This window comes from Ochotona princeps, chromosome 1, assembly GCF_030435755.1.
Source record: "Ochotona princeps isolate mOchPri1 chromosome 1, mOchPri1.hap1, whole genome shotgun sequence".
NCBI classification, from domain to species: Eukaryota; Metazoa; Chordata; class Mammalia; order Lagomorpha; family Ochotonidae; genus Ochotona; species Ochotona princeps.
The window spans coordinates 52,394,480-52,410,977 of record NC_080832.1 but is presented as its reverse complement, the minus strand read 5'-3'; the positions used below and the strand labels follow the sequence as shown (position 1 = coordinate 52,410,977).

Here is a 16,498-nt window from a genome sequence, read left to right as displayed (position 1 = left end):
TTATTATGATGGTCAAAAAATTCTGGATTTTGAAACATTTAGGATTTTAGATTTCTAGATTAGAGAAGCTCAAATTGTGTATCTAAATCCTTTTGATCTGACAGTAACTAGCCACAGACCATCATGACATAAATGCAGGCCTGTGACAGAATTGAAACTAGAAAGGGTATAGGGAGGGAGTGAGTGTGCAGAAGACCTACTGCGTCAAAAACTTGGCAAACATGTTAGAAAAAAATTCTGAAGTAGGAGACAACATATCACTGCAGATCAAACAACTCATTTTTGCCCATTGAATTATAGAAAACCAGCATTTTTGTTTGGTGTGTCTTATCCTTATTTTTTTTTTTTTAATTTTGTAGTTATACTTACTGGTGGACGCCAGAAGTAATAAAGCATTTACCATTGCCTTATGATGAAGGTAGGTAACTATTTCTCTTTAGATTTTTATGCTAAGATATTTTGGACCTATACCTAACTGAACTTGAAGCAGAAATCTTTTGCATAGAATATTTTATTACAAAGAAATGAATGACTACTCAGTGTATGGTGCTATTTTAATATATAGGAGATTGTTACATTCCCTCGCTTCTTAAACTACAAAGATTATATTATACATTTTTAATCCAAGTAGACCAAAGTTTGCATCATGTTTTGTAATTATTAGGTATGTGTTTTCTAGATGTGTATTTTAGTTATTTAGTTGATATATTTAGAGCATGTTAACGTTTTTAAACTAGCACTGATTATATTTCTACCTTTGAGAGAATGGAACAGAAATAAGGATCCATTCACTAGGAGAAGTTAGAACTTTTCCTACGTCTAAGCAGTGGAATAAAAGTCATAATTTGGTATATGAAAGTAAAGTTTAGACATATTTAAATTTTAATGGTTTGTCAGAAGCAGACAAATTTTATGTTAAGGGAATAGCCCCAAATATATAATACAATAGAATGATGTTTTCAAATTTAAATAAGTGTTCAATTTTAGAATCGGTTAATTCCTGGATTTATTATAATTCCCCTGAACTTGGACAAGCCAGTTCTCCACTTGTGAAAGGGGACCCAGGAAGATCTCCAGCCAGCCTGGAAATGCACAACTGAGGGTTAGGTGTAGTTCTGGTTCACCGTCCCAATTTTGTGTGTTGAAGACTGTAAAATAAGGAGACTGAAAATAATATGTAGTTCTTAATAAATGGTAAATTCATTTTTGGAAAGTATTTCTAACTCGATAAGATTAAGAAAATTTACTTGTTCTGGGAGATGATAAAGGTTTTAAGTTTTTGTTGGCTACTAATGGGATTTGAACTGCAAAAGGAAGCTTTACACAATAGCTGTGTGTGTTTTAGTTTGAACATGGAGTGTATATTTAAGACCAAAAGGGAACACAAAGAGCTGAGGAATTGGATTTCCAACATAACTCCCTGCTTGTCACACTGAACTTTACACTGTGTTACCTGGCAGTGTGTCAGTGCCAGAAGAAAGAGCTGAGCCCTGCTGAGTTCACTAACTCTTTCTGTGGGCACAGTTGGGGATTTCTTAAATGTCTGCTGGTTGTCATCTAAAGACTTAGAGTAACAGGTGTATCTCTCTCAGTTATCTGTGCTGCAAACTTAAAGAAGTTGGTGGTGAAGAAGTTTCACAGATACGAAGAAGAGATTGATATCCATAATGAGTTCTTCCGGCCATATGAACTGAGCAGTTTTGATGACACCTTTTGCTTGGCTATGACTAGTTCAGCACGGTATGTTCTGAGCCCTCTGGGCTATTTGAGAACTGTGATTTTCCTAGTTGTTAGACCCAAGTCTTACTCTACCAGAATTGCGCTGTGCACGCCTACTGTCAGGTGAGTATTTAGTCACCGCTGCAGTGCCATCCAGTCATGGGCAATCTGTGATTTCAAGAAGTAGCCCCTGTTTTTGTTAGTCACCTAGAGTCAATTTCTCTCCTATTAGTCCTTGCTTGCCATTTGAAATAGACTAAACGTTTTCATTGAACCTTGAAATTGCAAGCTATAAGTGAGTAGAAATAGCATAATTTGGGGTATTAAAAAGGAGATTAACCTCTATGTGTGTAATCTTAATAACACTGGGCAGCTTATTTGAATCTTAATTCTGTAGGGTGCATATTCCCATGTACACACACACACATACACACACAGTGCTTCATGCACCTGGCGCAGTAGGTGATGAATACATGCTAATTATCACATTATTGGGTTTTTTTAAAGATTTTTTTTTATTGGAAAGGTGGATATACAGAGAGGAGGAGAGACAGAGAGGAAGATCTTCCATCCAATGGTTCACTCCCCAGGCGGGCGCAATGGTTGGAGCTGAACCAATCTGAAGCCAGGAGCCTCCTCCGGGTCTCCCACACGGGCGCAGGGTCCCAAAGTCTTGGGCCATCCTCAAATATATTCCCAGGCCACAAGCAGGGAGCTGGATGGGAAGAGGGGCTGCTGGGGCTAAAACCAGTGACCATATGGGATCCTGGAGCGTTCAAGACGAGAACTTTAGCCTCTAGGCCACCGCACCGGGCCCCACATTACTGTTTTTCATTAGGCACAAATCATATCTGGTTCCTAGCCTTATCAAGGCCTTCAGATACGGGAGAAAGGAATATTTTGATTTTTTTCCTTCCCTGGAACTCACCGCCTTCATCCTTTCTTCTGTAGTTCATGTGATGAGGCTTCAAGACTCTTCCCATCCTAAGGATCACCTTTGAACACACTTCCTTTTCCTGTATCTGTTAGAATTAGGTAATTAGGTGGAACCTTTCAGGAAAAATGGTAACATTAGGATAAGATAGATGAGCAAAGCAAAATTATTTCTTGATTATGAACTGTTATAAGAAAGGTTAAGTTTTTGTTTTATGTTTCCTTCAGATGTGATGTATGCAAAAACATATTCTATTGTTTTGTCTTGTATAAATTACTCTTTAGCTCCTATTCAGATGGTCAGGAGAATTTTGAAAAATTTTAGTGGTTTAATTTTTCAGCCAAGCTTGTTAAAATTTAGTGGCTTTAATTTTTATCATTTTTGGAATTGTTTAGTTCTCCAAAGGCTAAATGAGTATTCAGCAGATAGTTGATTTTCTTAGTGATAATTCTGTCCTATAATGGTACTGCTAACACTGAGTAAGTGAATGCTTAGCCATTGCTCTCCAGAGGAATAAAATAAAGTTCCTGTGAACCCCCTAATAAGAGCGTGTTCATCATGAAGCCAGGACATAACCTGGTTTTGTGTGTGCTGCTGCTTAAAGACACCTTTAACATGTAGTTGATTGGTTAATCCAGCCTGAAGCTTATCTAACACACGTGTTTTCCTCTGTAAGGCACATCACATGCTTGGGGACCTCTTTTAAGCGCTAGATCCCACCACAAGAAGTGTGCGTGCGTGCACACACACACACGTGAAAAACATGGGACTAAACAGACTGTCTAAAGGACACATGTTTATTGTATGGAGGCAGAAGTAAAAAGGCAGAGAACACCTTGTTCAGCCTCCACTGGGGACATTAGCATGGGGTGCCTGGAATTGTTTACTGCTGTGCATGTCTGTGAAGGACCGTGGCAGCACATGTTGACTTGAGTAAATTCTTGCACATGTGGAATCTGCAAATGATGAACATCAGCTGTTCAGAAAGAAGGAAAGAAAAGCAAACCATTTGCATTGTAAAAAAAATTCAAATTTAGATATTTTGAACCAGATTCAGGGTTATTCTCATTTCCTTTACAAATTCAGTCAGACACTTGCCAGAGGCCAGGAGCCCCAGAATAAATCATGCAGCAGTTATCTTTTTGGCACCTGGTTCTGGCTGTGGCAGCAGCAGTGAGGCAGCCCTTGCCTATGAGGAGGCAGTTTTGACTTATCTCAGTCCGTGGGAAATTGCAGCAGTTTCCAGTCATTGTTCCAGCAGTGTTTAGATGAATTCACTGCAGCCCAGGGAGGTCAACCCTGACATTTCTTTTCACATCACTGTATTTTGATCATTAATGTCTACCCCATTTAGTGGTGGAGCTTAAAAAGTGTTGTCCTGGGCCCGGCGGTGTGGCTTAGTGGCTAAAGTCCTCGCCTTGAACACTCCAGGATCCCATATGGGCGCCGGTTCTAATCCCGGCAGCTCTACTTCCCATCCAGCTCCCTGCTTGTGGCCTGGGAAAGCAGTCGAGGATGGCCCAATGCCTTGGGACCCTGCACCTACGTGGGAGACCCGCGTGGGAGACCCCCTGGTTCCCCGTTTCGGATCGGCGCAGCACCAGCCGTTGTGGTTCACTTGGGGAGTGAATCATCGGACAGAAGATCTTTCCCTCTGTCTCTCCTCCTCTCTGTATGTCTGACTTTGTAATAAAAAAATAAATAAATCTTTTTTAAAAAGTGACGTCCTTAAAACTAGATGGTTCAGTGTTTCTGCCATTGGTTTTCGTGAGAGTTTAGATTATGCTGGGTAAGCAGATGGTCATCGCAGGAGGGCTGATACCAGCACTGTTCCAGGAAACAAAAGCTTCATTTCAAGGCTGTTGGGCCTGGCTGTCACAGAGGGTTCACAGTGGAAACTCTGACCCTGATGTTGCCCGTGTCAGTTTGTAGGTTTCCATGCTCTTGATCACCTGACACCCCATGAACAAGGACTATCCTTTAATACTGTGAACTGAGAGAGAAGCCAGTCTTATCTGATGGACAGCGATTCAAGGGGGATTTTGATTTTTTTATTTATTTTTATTTTTTAGTGACTTTATGCCAAAGACCGTTGGCATTGATCCAAGTCCATTTACTGTGCGGAAGCCGGATGAAACGGGAAAATCAGTATTGGGGTAAGATTTACTGGCAGATTGGAATTTTAAAGATTCATGTAAAATAATATCTTGTTGCGATCTAATGTCCACCAAAACTAGTAACTTTAACTCACCTAGTTTGGGACAGTTCATTTATTGCATCTAAGCAACTAATAAGTGTTCAACATTGAAGATAATATGTAGGAGAATTCCAGTGAAATAAAACATCCTGTAATTTAAAGTTGGAAATATAATGGATGACATATATAACATATATTTTTGTCATACATATCTATTATATATGTGACATATATAATAGATATTAAGTATTATGTCCTATAAAAAATTCAGCCATCTCTCTTTCCAAATATAAAATACTTAAGTGCAAGTTTATATTCATTCTATTTTTTTGTTAGCATGCTAAGGATCACCAAAGCAGACATGCCTTGGTTGAGAACTGAATTGATATGTGATGCACCACTGTAACATTGTTTTGGGGGAGACTGTGATTTTATTATATTCAATATGAAGAAGAAATATGTCAGAATCTGCATCTTGGTGCTTACAGAATGACAGGAAATGTGCTGTTTGGCACTAGCTTCTTATTCAGCGCCGCTGACCTGCCTCCTCCTGAGGACAGGGTTCCTCCTATATTCTCACCAGCAACCTTGGCCTGACTGTAGATGTGAAGTCCTAATTGTATTGGGAGGGTGTACAGGGACTTAATTGGATTCTTGCTGCATGTGATTTATACAAGGTGATATTTATTCATTCTTTTCAGATACACCGTACTGTATCTGTGACTTAAATATGTAGCCTTTAAATAGCTTTTATGTTGAGCCCTTGGCAGAGGGCTCAGAGGAGTTTCAGAGAAGGAAAGTCCACAGGATGTTCCCAGGCCAAAGAACTAAACGATCAACTCTGTTAGTATGTAGCGCAGAGTTGTTCCCTGCATAGTCTAGTTCAGAATATTATGGTACTGTACTCAGTGTTGTGGTGTATGGGGTTAAGCCACTGCTTGCCGTGCTGGCATCTCAAATCAGGATCCTGATTCAAGTCTCCGTTTCCAGCTTAGTGTTCTGCTAAGGTATCAGAGAAAGCATCAGAAGATGGCTCCAAGTGCTTGGACCCTGCCACCTGTGTGGTAGGCTGGGATGGAAGGCTCTCGGCTTTGGCCTGCCCAGGCTTGACTGTTGGAGCCGTTTGGGGAAAGGATAAGGGGTCATCCAGTAGATGGAAGACCTCTCTCTGCTACTCTGCCTTTCAAATAAACAGAGAAGTAAATCTTTTTTTATTTGGAAAAACCCCACTAAATAAAAAGATTAAGGCTGAAATATCAAACATGTTCAATAAAAGCCAAAAATATTACTGTAAAATATTTTCTGAATTTAAAAAAAGATTCTTACTATTCTCAAACTTGGCACTAAAATGAAAGCAAATGCTTCTAGAAGAGCCCAGCTTTTTGCTGTGTTTCTGTCCCATCTGTTCTCCGCTCATCAGAGGGGGTGTTCAGCAGATGTACATGTTTACTAATAACTCAGCAGATTGTAAATCTAGCCTGTGCTCCTCAGTTCATTATTTTGGGGCACCAATTAATACCTGGATTTGACTCTTGCCCTTTTTTTTCCCTGAAAATTTTACAAGTTATGGACAATTTTACTAATATCTCAAGCATCATCTTCTGTTATTTTACCATGTATTTTGAAAACTGATTTTAGTTCCAAAGTAGGCTTGGTAGGTAGTCAAGTTGTTGAAAAGATTCTTTTTACACTTGATCTTAGCCAAAAGGCCGAGAAGCGATTGAAAAGATTCTTTTTGTACTCTGCAAGTAAGTTCTTAAAAAGGATACAAAGCGAGACGGACTTGTACAAAGGAAGAGATCTTGCATCTGCTGTTTTATTTCCCAAATGGCCACAATGGCTGAAGCTGAGCTGATCCAAAGCTGGGAGCTTTTTCTGAGTCTGCCATGTGGATGCAGGGTCCCAAGATTTTGGCCATCTTCTGCTGCTTTCCTTGGCACATTAACAGGGAGAAAGATAAGTGGATCAGCCAGGACACAAACCTGTGCCCATAAGGGATGCTGGAGGATTAGCAGGCTACACCACCTTGTAGGCACTTGCAAGTACTTATCTTAAAATGTGTAACAAGGCTTAGGTTCCTGTTTAGTCAGGACTTCACTAGCAATCGTAAACACTTAACCATTTCTCTTGAGGAACAACTTCATCCCAGAAACTAGTTTCTGGTAGTCGTTTGCTTATGCTTCCTTGGAACCAGGCACACACCAAATCATGGAGGTTCAGTTTAAAGACACCGCTCAGCCATTTTCATGTCTTTAAAGAAACAAAAGCAACAGAGAAGAGACTGTGCTGCAACGGAAGACTGCGGCGAGCGCCCCGCCGCCCCCCAGCGAGGAGGCCGTGTCCAGCAGCTCCGAGGATGACTCCGGGACCGACCGGGAGGACGAGGGCTCCGTGTCTCAGCGCTCCACTCCCGTGAAGATGACCGACACGGGAGACAGTGCCAAAGCAACTGAGGTGCGCGGCCGAGTTAGCGAGGAAACGCCCAGTTAGGTGACTCAAACTGAGGCACGGTCTATGCATTCGTAGCCAATTGGGTGATACTAATGCATTAGAAAAAGATGAGCAGACGTAAACTACAGAACCAGATGCTAGCACTGGGGGAATTGAACAAGCTGCCAAAAAAGTCATTCGGAGACAGTTAACTCAAATAAAATGAGAAAATGTAAGGACTGAGCCCATCATCCTAGGAGTTGACAGACTATGGCCAATCAGCCAAATCCGGCCTGCTGCCTGTTTTTATAAATAAAGTTTTTACTGGAACCTATCCATGTTTATATTATATAATGCCTCTCTCTCGTACCATAGCAGCAGAACTGAGCTGCAACAGAGGTGGGATAACTCAAAGAGCCTGAAGTATTTACTGTCCAGCCTTTGAACAGAAAGTTTGCCAACCCAGCATAATACCAAAAACAACTAGCAATTGTTGAGCAGTGTTTTATCCTAAAATAAGACATTTTTACTGAAAAATGGAAATCTAGTTTTTGAAAAGACCATCAAGTGAGGAGTGTGATAAGTTGAAGGAATATTGTGCTCATTTTTAAGGAAAAAATTGTGGATTTATGTGTTTTGTCTCATAAATTATTAATAAGTTAGATATCTAAAAATCCCTTCTAATTCCTTTTTATTCTTTTAAACTCCAGAATGTGGTCCAGCCCATGAAGGAAGTTTATGGGATTAATCTCTCCGATGGCCTATCAGAAGAGGATTTGTCCATTTATTCAAGGTGGGACAATTTACCATAAATGTTGAAGGGGAAATGAAAAATCACTGCAATGACTTCTCTATGGTAGCCATATACCCATAGAGATAGCAATATGGAAGGAAATGAACTCCACTGGGAACAGGATGGAGGTGAAATTCAGAAACACTGATTTATCTTTGGCCCAGGACTTGAGATCCCACTCACAGTCATAAAAACTGAGGCATGCATGCATTTTCACTTCCAGTGCACTTCAAAAAGATCATGGAGAATTGGATGAAAGGAGGAATTTATTTTGATGAAAAAATATTTGACATACATGCTCATAAGAGATCTCAGTGTTAATAGAACATGCATATTGTAAGCAAACATCACATGGGGTTCTCAAGCCTATGTCTCTCTTTAAATTAAAAATGATTTATTAATTTGAAAGTCAGATTTGCAGAGGAATGAGAGAGACAAGATTCTTCAATCAACTGGCACACTCCCCAGATGGTTACAATTGTCAGAGCTGGGTTAGACCAAAACCAGGGACTTCGTCTGGGTCTCTCATGTGGTTGGCTAGGGCCTCAAACTCTTGGGCCATCTTCTGCTGCTTTTTCCAAGCCACTAACAGGGAGCTGGATGGGAAGCAGAGCAGCAGGGCACAAACTGGCACCCATATACATTGCAGGTGTCCTAGACAGCAACTTTACCCATTATGTTACGTTACCACATCACTGGCTCAAGCTTATCTTTTTTTTGTTTTTAAGATTTATTTATTTTTATTGGAAAGGCAGATATACAGAGAGAAGGAGAAACAGGGAGAAAGATCTTTCATCCACTGATTCACTCCCCAAGTGGCCACAATGACCAGAGCTGAGCCAATCCAAAGTTAGGAGCCAGAAGCTTCTTCTAGGTCTCTCACATGGGTGCAGAGTCCCAAGGCTTTGGGCCATCCTCTACTGCTTTCCCAGGCCACAAGCAGAGATCTGTATGGGATGTGGCACAGCTGGGACATGAAATAGCACCCATATGGGATTCCGGCGAGTACAAGGTAAGGGTTTAGTCACTGAGCCATCACACCAGACCCTCCAAGCTTATCTTTTAATTACACTGTACACAAACTTTTCAAAGGACCTTAATATATGGCTGCAAACCAAGTACAGATCCAGCCATAGGGTCAAGATGCCTTCTTACATAATGAAGCCCTAGCATTCACTTTAGGTCTGGAGTACTGGTGGGCTAGTGGCTAGGGAGGAAAAGACAGGCAGTAGTATCTGGTTAGGAGTTCCCCAAAATCATGTGCATTATTGTGTGTCTGTATGTGTCCCTTTGAGGATAGGATTGTTAGTTGTCATTCTCACAGTAATCCTTGACTTGAGTTCAAATCCCAGCTCCACTTCTGATCTTGTTTCTGCTAAGGTGCAAACCCCATTAGGTGGCAGGTGGTGGTTTAGTAGTGGGTCATGTAGGAAACCTAGATTGAGTGCCCTCCCTGTTGTGAACTTTAAAGAGAGTGAGTCAGCAGATAGAAATATCTCTGTTTCCTTTGCCTTCCAAATAAAAATAAATAAAATTGAAAAAAAGTCTTCACCTGTAAATCCCTCGGAACCCAGTTAGCATTCCATAAACTCTTCCTTGGTTCTAATGTGTTACATTCTGAACACTTCATTGTTGCATGTGAATACGACCCCACTTAATTCATGTAGATTCAGCTTGAATAAATTCTGTAGCAAAAAATAAGCATTAATTTGCAATTATTCATTTAAAGAGAATTGGTTGATTGTAGGTAATGTCAGCTTTTTATTTCAACCTGCCAAGATTCGCTCTGCTGACATATCAAATGTAAAATAGTCAGCATTTGTTGAATGTAAAAGCCACCTCATAACTGGCAGCCTTAAGTTCGTGTACGACCATTTAACCGGAAGCCGGCATCATTACTCAGAGCCCAGCCACACTGTCCTCACCACTGGGTGCCTAAACATAGTCACCTATGCACTGCAGCTGTCAAAACTCCCTGAGCAAACACTTTAGCAGTTACCGTAGGTCTTTATGATCAATGTATTGTGGAAGAATAGATGATCTGGGTTTTGAGGCTGCCCAAAGGCAGATTTACAGAGAACAAGAGACAGAGAGAAAAATCTTCCATCGCTGGTTCACTCCCCAAATGGCCACAATAACCAGACCTGAGCAGATCCAAGACCAGGATCCAAGAACTGGGTCTCACATATGGGTGTAGAGACCCAAGGACTGGAGCCATCCTTTTTTGCCTTCCCAGACGATAGGAGCTGTAGCGGGAGTGGAGCAGCCGGGATACAAACTGACACTCATATGGGATGCTGCCCCTTGCAGGTAGAGGATTAGCCTATCGAGCCACCACACTGACCCTCTCCCCCCATGGGCTCTTTCTTATTGCAGAGAACATGAATGTATATAGCAGGAGCTGAAATTCTGACTCTGGTTAATTAAGCAAAAAGAAATAGTCCTTTACTTTAAGTGTAACTGGCCTGGAGCTGATTAAACTCAGGGCCACCCAAAACTCTGCCTCCTTAGTGGGTGAGATAATAGCCTTGTTAGCCTGTGACATCTGTGGAATGATTCTAAGAAGAGAGCAAAAGTGGGCCTGTAGGCCGAAGATTATTACAGGGGAGGGAGGATTCCTGGAGTAAGAGTAGGTGTTTGATATTTTGAAAATCAGCTCTGTAGCAATTCCACAAGACACCATTATTTCACTGAAAGAGCATTCAGTGACTTGTCCAGGAGACAGCCTACACTCCTGTAACCTTGTAATATTGACTTTCTACTTCTACTTATTCCCCTGATTGGCAGTGGAGAACCTTTTCTCTGCCAAGAGCCATTGGGATGTTTCTAATATCAGTTGAAGACCAACATGAAATCATTAACTTAAAAATTAGGCTGCTGAAGATTTATTGGAGTTCGAGTTCCACCTGCACTTAACTTTGCAGGGCCAAACCAGATAATTCTGCCTCCCATGACCGGCAGGCCAGGTGATCCCCACCCCTGCTCTGGATCGTGTCAGCTGCTTCTGCTTAGGATGCACAGTTGGCTGCAAAAGGACAGGAAGACAGGGGCCTGGCTATTCTTTCGGTCCCTGTGAGAACTCCTTCCTATGGACACACTGCCCCCATTGGACTTCTCCCTTGCCTGGGAACGTCTCCCTTCTCCGTCTGCCATGGGCATTGCTGTAATGAAAGGAAGCACCCTTCTATTTGCATGTGTGAGGTGGTTGTGCCAGGGAACGGGCAGAGGATGTTGAGGGACTGAGTGGCACCTGCTGTGTCCTAGCTGGGCACTGGGGCTTCTTTTGGCCCCCTCTGATTCAGAGGGCAGGTGTTCCTTTCCCCTCAGTTCTGCACCACTTGGCTGGTACCCCAAAACTTCTGGCTTCAGATCACAACTTCCAGAGGGGCCACCTGAGGACACTTGGGCAAAGGGACATGATGCAAGAGGACTCACCAGCCCCGTAGCCCCTTACTGGGATGTGGCCACCTTCAGCTTCCTGGGGAGTTCTGGAGACTTTTATGGTTTTCTTCTAATCACTGCCAAATCATTGTTTTCTTTTTTTAATATTATTTTTTTATATGAAATGCAGATATATATATAGAGGAGACAGAAATCTTCTATCTGCTGATTCACTCCCTAAATGGCTGCAATGGCCATTGCTGATCCAAAGCCAGGAATCAGGAGCTTCTTTCAGGTCTCTGCGTAGGTGCAGGGTCCCAAGGACAGTCATCCTTCACTGCTTTCCCAGACTACAAAGCGAGGAACTGGATCACAAGTGGAGTAGCTGGGACTAGAGCTTGTGGGATGCTGGCACCACAGGCTAAGGATTAGCTTGTGTGCCACTGCACTGGCCTCCCAAGTCATTGTTTTTTAGATATATATGTATTTCAATTTTGATAGTATTGTTTGTTTAAAAAGTTTAAAATTCCTTGTAAATATTGGTATTATATGACATTCTCTTAAAAAATGCATCAATTTTTTTTCATTTAGTGAAGATAAAATTTACATTAAAGTAAGTTCTTTGAAAGGCTTTCAGCAACACTGATGATACAAAAATGTATACCTTATGCTTCACTTTTCTTGGTCTTTAAAAAACTAATGAAGACATAAATGATAAATAAATACTAAAATAATTACCAAATAAATGATAAAATTATCCGTTTCAGGTGTGAGCCAGTGTAAGGGGAACAGAGGCACCCTCCCAGCTCCCTCCAGAGACTTGTCCAGGCTCTAGCCTGCACTTGTGAAAGAATTCAAGAAGGAGACATAGCTAAAGGTAGCAAGAAAGATTCACTTAAAGGGATAGTACATACTCAGCTGCTCATACAGGCGACTTGGGAGAATGAGTGCTGCAAATTTACTCCCAGTCATCCCTTTTTATAGGATGGGCGAGGGTGTCTGGGGCAGTGCTCAATTGAATATTCAAACATATAATTGAATATTCAACTCAAATGCAGTATTTGGGGCAGGGCTTCAGCCTTCACGGAGCTCTCTAGGTGTGTCGTGGGGCATGGTGCATAATGAGAAGTGAGGCCTAGGTGTCACCTGGGGACTGGATGTGCTGAGGGCAGCAGCCATGCTGACTTGTCGTGGTAGGGAGGGGCTGGTATTTGGGTGCTGAGTGCCTGTGGTGGCTCAGATGGGGACAGTCTTTGGTTCCCCCTTGCTACCTCCCTGCCTACTTCATACTCATCAGGAGAATGTAATTTAAGCAGTTAATGAATGGAAAGGAAATCAGCTCTGGAATTGTGCCTGGATGCCTGATATGAGCACATTAAGACAAAAATGCCAAACTATGTCCCTTAAAGGAGTGTGAGAGCATGTGGCACCTGGGAGGCTTCAGAGAAGCGCACCCTTCAGAAATACGTGCTGGGTACACTCTTTCTGGTGGAGCTGGCCTGGGGATACACCCGTGATCTAGTAGTTAGCCTAGAATCAGTGCTGTTAAGTCGGCTTGGAGGAAGTGGAAGGTGGCTGTGGTCTCCTCCTTTGTGCTCCTCTGAGAAGCGGATGCAGGTTCCTTGGGGGCAGACTCTTCTCTCTCCCACCTGGGAGTCTTGGCAGGGGCCCTGCTTTGGGCAGTGTATCCCTAGCGTGAACCTGCTCATTTTGTGCCATCTGTTGCATTGCAGGCTCCTCCCTGCATGTGTCCCGCGTTCCTTGCATGCGTCCCTCGACCCTGCATGTGTCCCATGTTCCCTGCATGTTTCCTGCATCCCTTGCATGTGTCCCATGTTCCCTGCATGCTTGCTGCATCCCTTGCATGCGTCCCGCATTCCATGCGTTTGCAGTGTATCCCTTAGACCTCTGCGACCCTGTGGTTCCAAAGACATTTTTTTTTCCTTTTTTTGGTCTCTTTATGTTTTTTTTTTAAGTAAGTATTTTCTGTGATACAGTTTTGTAGATATAGAGATTCCCAACTCATCCTCTCTCTTCCTCCCCATCCCCACCCCCGTATGATTGCAGTAGTATAGTTCTTTAGTAACAATGACAGGTTTAACATTCTGCTATTTACGTGTATCATGACATTGTAAGTATAGACAAAGGTAGAAAATCTAGTATCAAATTGCAAAGACATTTCTGTGTAAGTCTTGCCTAGTGTTCAGTTACTGAAAACACACTGATGTACACATCTGATCTTCTATTCCCTGGTGATGGCTTCCTTGGTAAGCAGAATCTCTTCTACCAAGCCGCCCTAAAATCAGACCAAGTCTTACAGGTGTTGAGGTGCATCAAGGTGTTTTTCTGAAGCAAGCACACCACTGTCATTTGAAAGCTTGCACCATTTTGTGTAATCTCCTGTGTTAATGGCAACTACCTGCTGCTTGTGCTGACTTTTGTCCAATGTCCTTCACAGATTTGTTCAGCTGGGACAGAGTCAACATAAGCAAGACAAGAGCAGCCAGCAGCTGTGTTCCAGGTGCTCAGATGGAGTGATAAAATTGTAAGTATGAGATGGGGCAATTTAAAAATGCCTTTGTGTTAAGGCCATTCATAGTGCTCTTTAGAAGACTTTTTAAAAAGAATATTCTGTATTGTCACCCAATGAGTAGAAGCACGAAAACATCTCCTTCTGGCATCTTATTGGAGGAAAACTGAGTCTTAATGGGGATAGAGAAGAGATTGGCTTGAAATATCCCCTTTGGGTGTGGGATTGGAGTTGGGAGAGGCTTCCCTCCATGAACTCCATGTCCCACTGGGCAGATGTGGGATGATGGAGAGATGGAGACAGGCCTCTCATGTACAATCCAGAACCCTCGAGGGCACAGTAGGCTTGTCTCTTCTGGCTATATATCCCTATCGGTTCCGATGGCTTGCTGCCAGCTAAAAGAGTTTTGGGGATAAAAAAAGTTAAACTACATTTAAATTATGCCATTTCCTGTCACCCCCTGGTTTCTCACCTTGAGCAAGTGCTGTGCTGTATAACTTCCATGCCACAGTATCACCTCCTTAAAAGGGTGATGAGACGTAAGAACTATAGAGTGCTTCCATGGCATCCATAAGTTGTGAGAGCATCATCTCCATGTTCCTCATTGGTTCCTGCTTGTTGGAACTACACCAAGCTGAGGGTGGAGACCAGGAGAGGCACCTGATTGTCATGTACTCAGTTGACTTCTCTAAAGTGAGTTACTCTGCAGAGTCCATGAGGTGGTATATACGTGAGGCATCTAGCTCAGTGTCTCTCACTTGTGGTTGACACTTATTAAATATAACCTTCCCTTTTCTCAGGGTAGCTTTGTCAGATGGGTCAATAAACTATGCATTGCCTTACTTTTGTCTTTCCTATACCTGCAAGCCTCTGCCGGGCTGTTCTGTAGCCTTTGCAGTAAGCACCAGAGGCTCTGAGGGGATTGAGAATGGGTGGAATCAGAACAGGCGGAGCCTGGGGATCCTGACTCCTCATGGAAGGGGAGGAAGAGGATATCATTCTCTGGCATTTTTGTGTCTGTGACGCTGTCTGTCATTTGTGCATGTGTTGAATCAGTGGACAGGCCACTATGGTGTATGTCTAACAGGGCCATTCTGAGCTGCCGTTTCTGGGGTGTGAGTATTCTGTAGCACTTCCGGTGGGGGAGCGAGTCTGATGGTGGCACGTCTCTGGCTCATCAGAGAAGTGGAACGCAAAGGAAATCACACATGGCCACAGCCTTAGAAACTGCTGGCTATCCGTCTGGAAGCATCGCTATTTTAAATATTCTTTCTCTTTTTGAGGAGGGGTCAGATAAACTCCTATTAATATAGAGGTAGTTTTCTTTGTCTGACCTATTTGAGATATGAAAGCATGGGGATCCAAATGAATTGAGATGTAGTCCAAGAAGGCAACATTAAAATGTGTTAGTAAAATAAGAAGTTCTGTTAACCAGGCTGTATTATAGAAACCGATTATTCTGTTAAAATAGCATGACACAACTTTTGACCTGATGGTGAAATAACTATAGCATACAGGATGAAATTTTAGTGTTTCTCACATTTTTCTTCAGTGATTTTTCTAATTTGATCTGTAATTACCGTAAGTTATTATTTTCTATTTAAAAATATTTTTAGAAAAATTATTTGAAAGGCAGAGTTAAAGAGAGAGAGAGAGAGAGAGAGAGTGAGTTTTTGTTGGTTTACTCCTCCAATGGCTATGAGTGCCTGGACTGGGCTAGACCAAAGGCAAGAGTTGAGCTTCCTCTGGGTTCTCTAGGTAGCTGCAGGACCCAAGCATTTGGGTTATTGTCTGCTACTTTACCAAGTGCATTAGCAGGGAGCTGGATCAGAAATGGAGCAGTTGAGACTTGAGCTGGAGTCCATTCTGGATGCTGATGTTACAGACTGCAGCTTAACCATATTTTCATTTTAATGTTATGTTATGTTATGTTATGTTATGTTATGTTATGTTATGTTATGTTATGTTAGAGGCACACAAATAAGAAAGAGGCAAAGTGAGAGAAGGGGGGTGGAAGAGAAGAAATTCTATCCACTGATGTATTTTTCAGAGGTCACAACAGCCAAGGCTGGGCAAGGAGCTAGGGCAAGTCTCACACAAGTATCAGGAGCCCAACTACTTGAGCCATCATCACTCCCTCCTGGGTCTGCTTTAGCAGGGAGCTGGAGTTAGGAGCTAGAGCCAGATACTGTGATATGGAATGTGGGGTGAATACCCACCCCCTGCTTTGACATTGTTTCTCTTGAAATATTTATTATTTCCTTTTTCTGAATCCTGGATGGAAATCATGAGGATATAGAAATGTTAACCTTTTCCACTTAATTAGTGTAAAATCAATCATGAGTGTGTTTTTGTGTTGTATCTTCAGCAGGATAACAAAGAGCTTGGTAGGTTCTGCATCATGTTGTCATGGTAACTGCCCAAGAATGTTGTTAGGGTTTGTATGTGTGTGCTTTAAGTCTGTAGCCAGATTCTTAAAATGTCAACTATTTATTTATAGGTTTCTAAAACTAT

General features: G+C 42.2%; 1 protein-coding gene across 2 annotated transcripts in view; it reads left to right on the top strand.

The window, feature by feature from the left end:
- FIG4 (FIG4 phosphoinositide 5-phosphatase) overlaps window positions 1-16,498 on the top strand; it is a 137,864-nt gene that overhangs the window by 83,125 nt on the left and 38,241 nt on the right. For both annotated transcript variants that reach the window (XM_058658983.1, XM_058659029.1), the window contains 6 exons: window positions 360-418; window positions 1,593-1,740; window positions 4,726-4,809; window positions 7,109-7,304; window positions 7,991-8,073; window positions 13,913-13,999. In XM_058658983.1, the coding sequence (XP_058514966.1) occupies window positions 360-418; window positions 1,593-1,740; window positions 4,726-4,809; window positions 7,109-7,304; window positions 7,991-8,073; window positions 13,913-13,999 (657 nt within the window). The remainder of the gene's footprint in view (window positions 1-359; window positions 419-1,592; window positions 1,741-4,725; window positions 4,810-7,108; window positions 7,305-7,990; window positions 8,074-13,912; window positions 14,000-16,498) is intronic.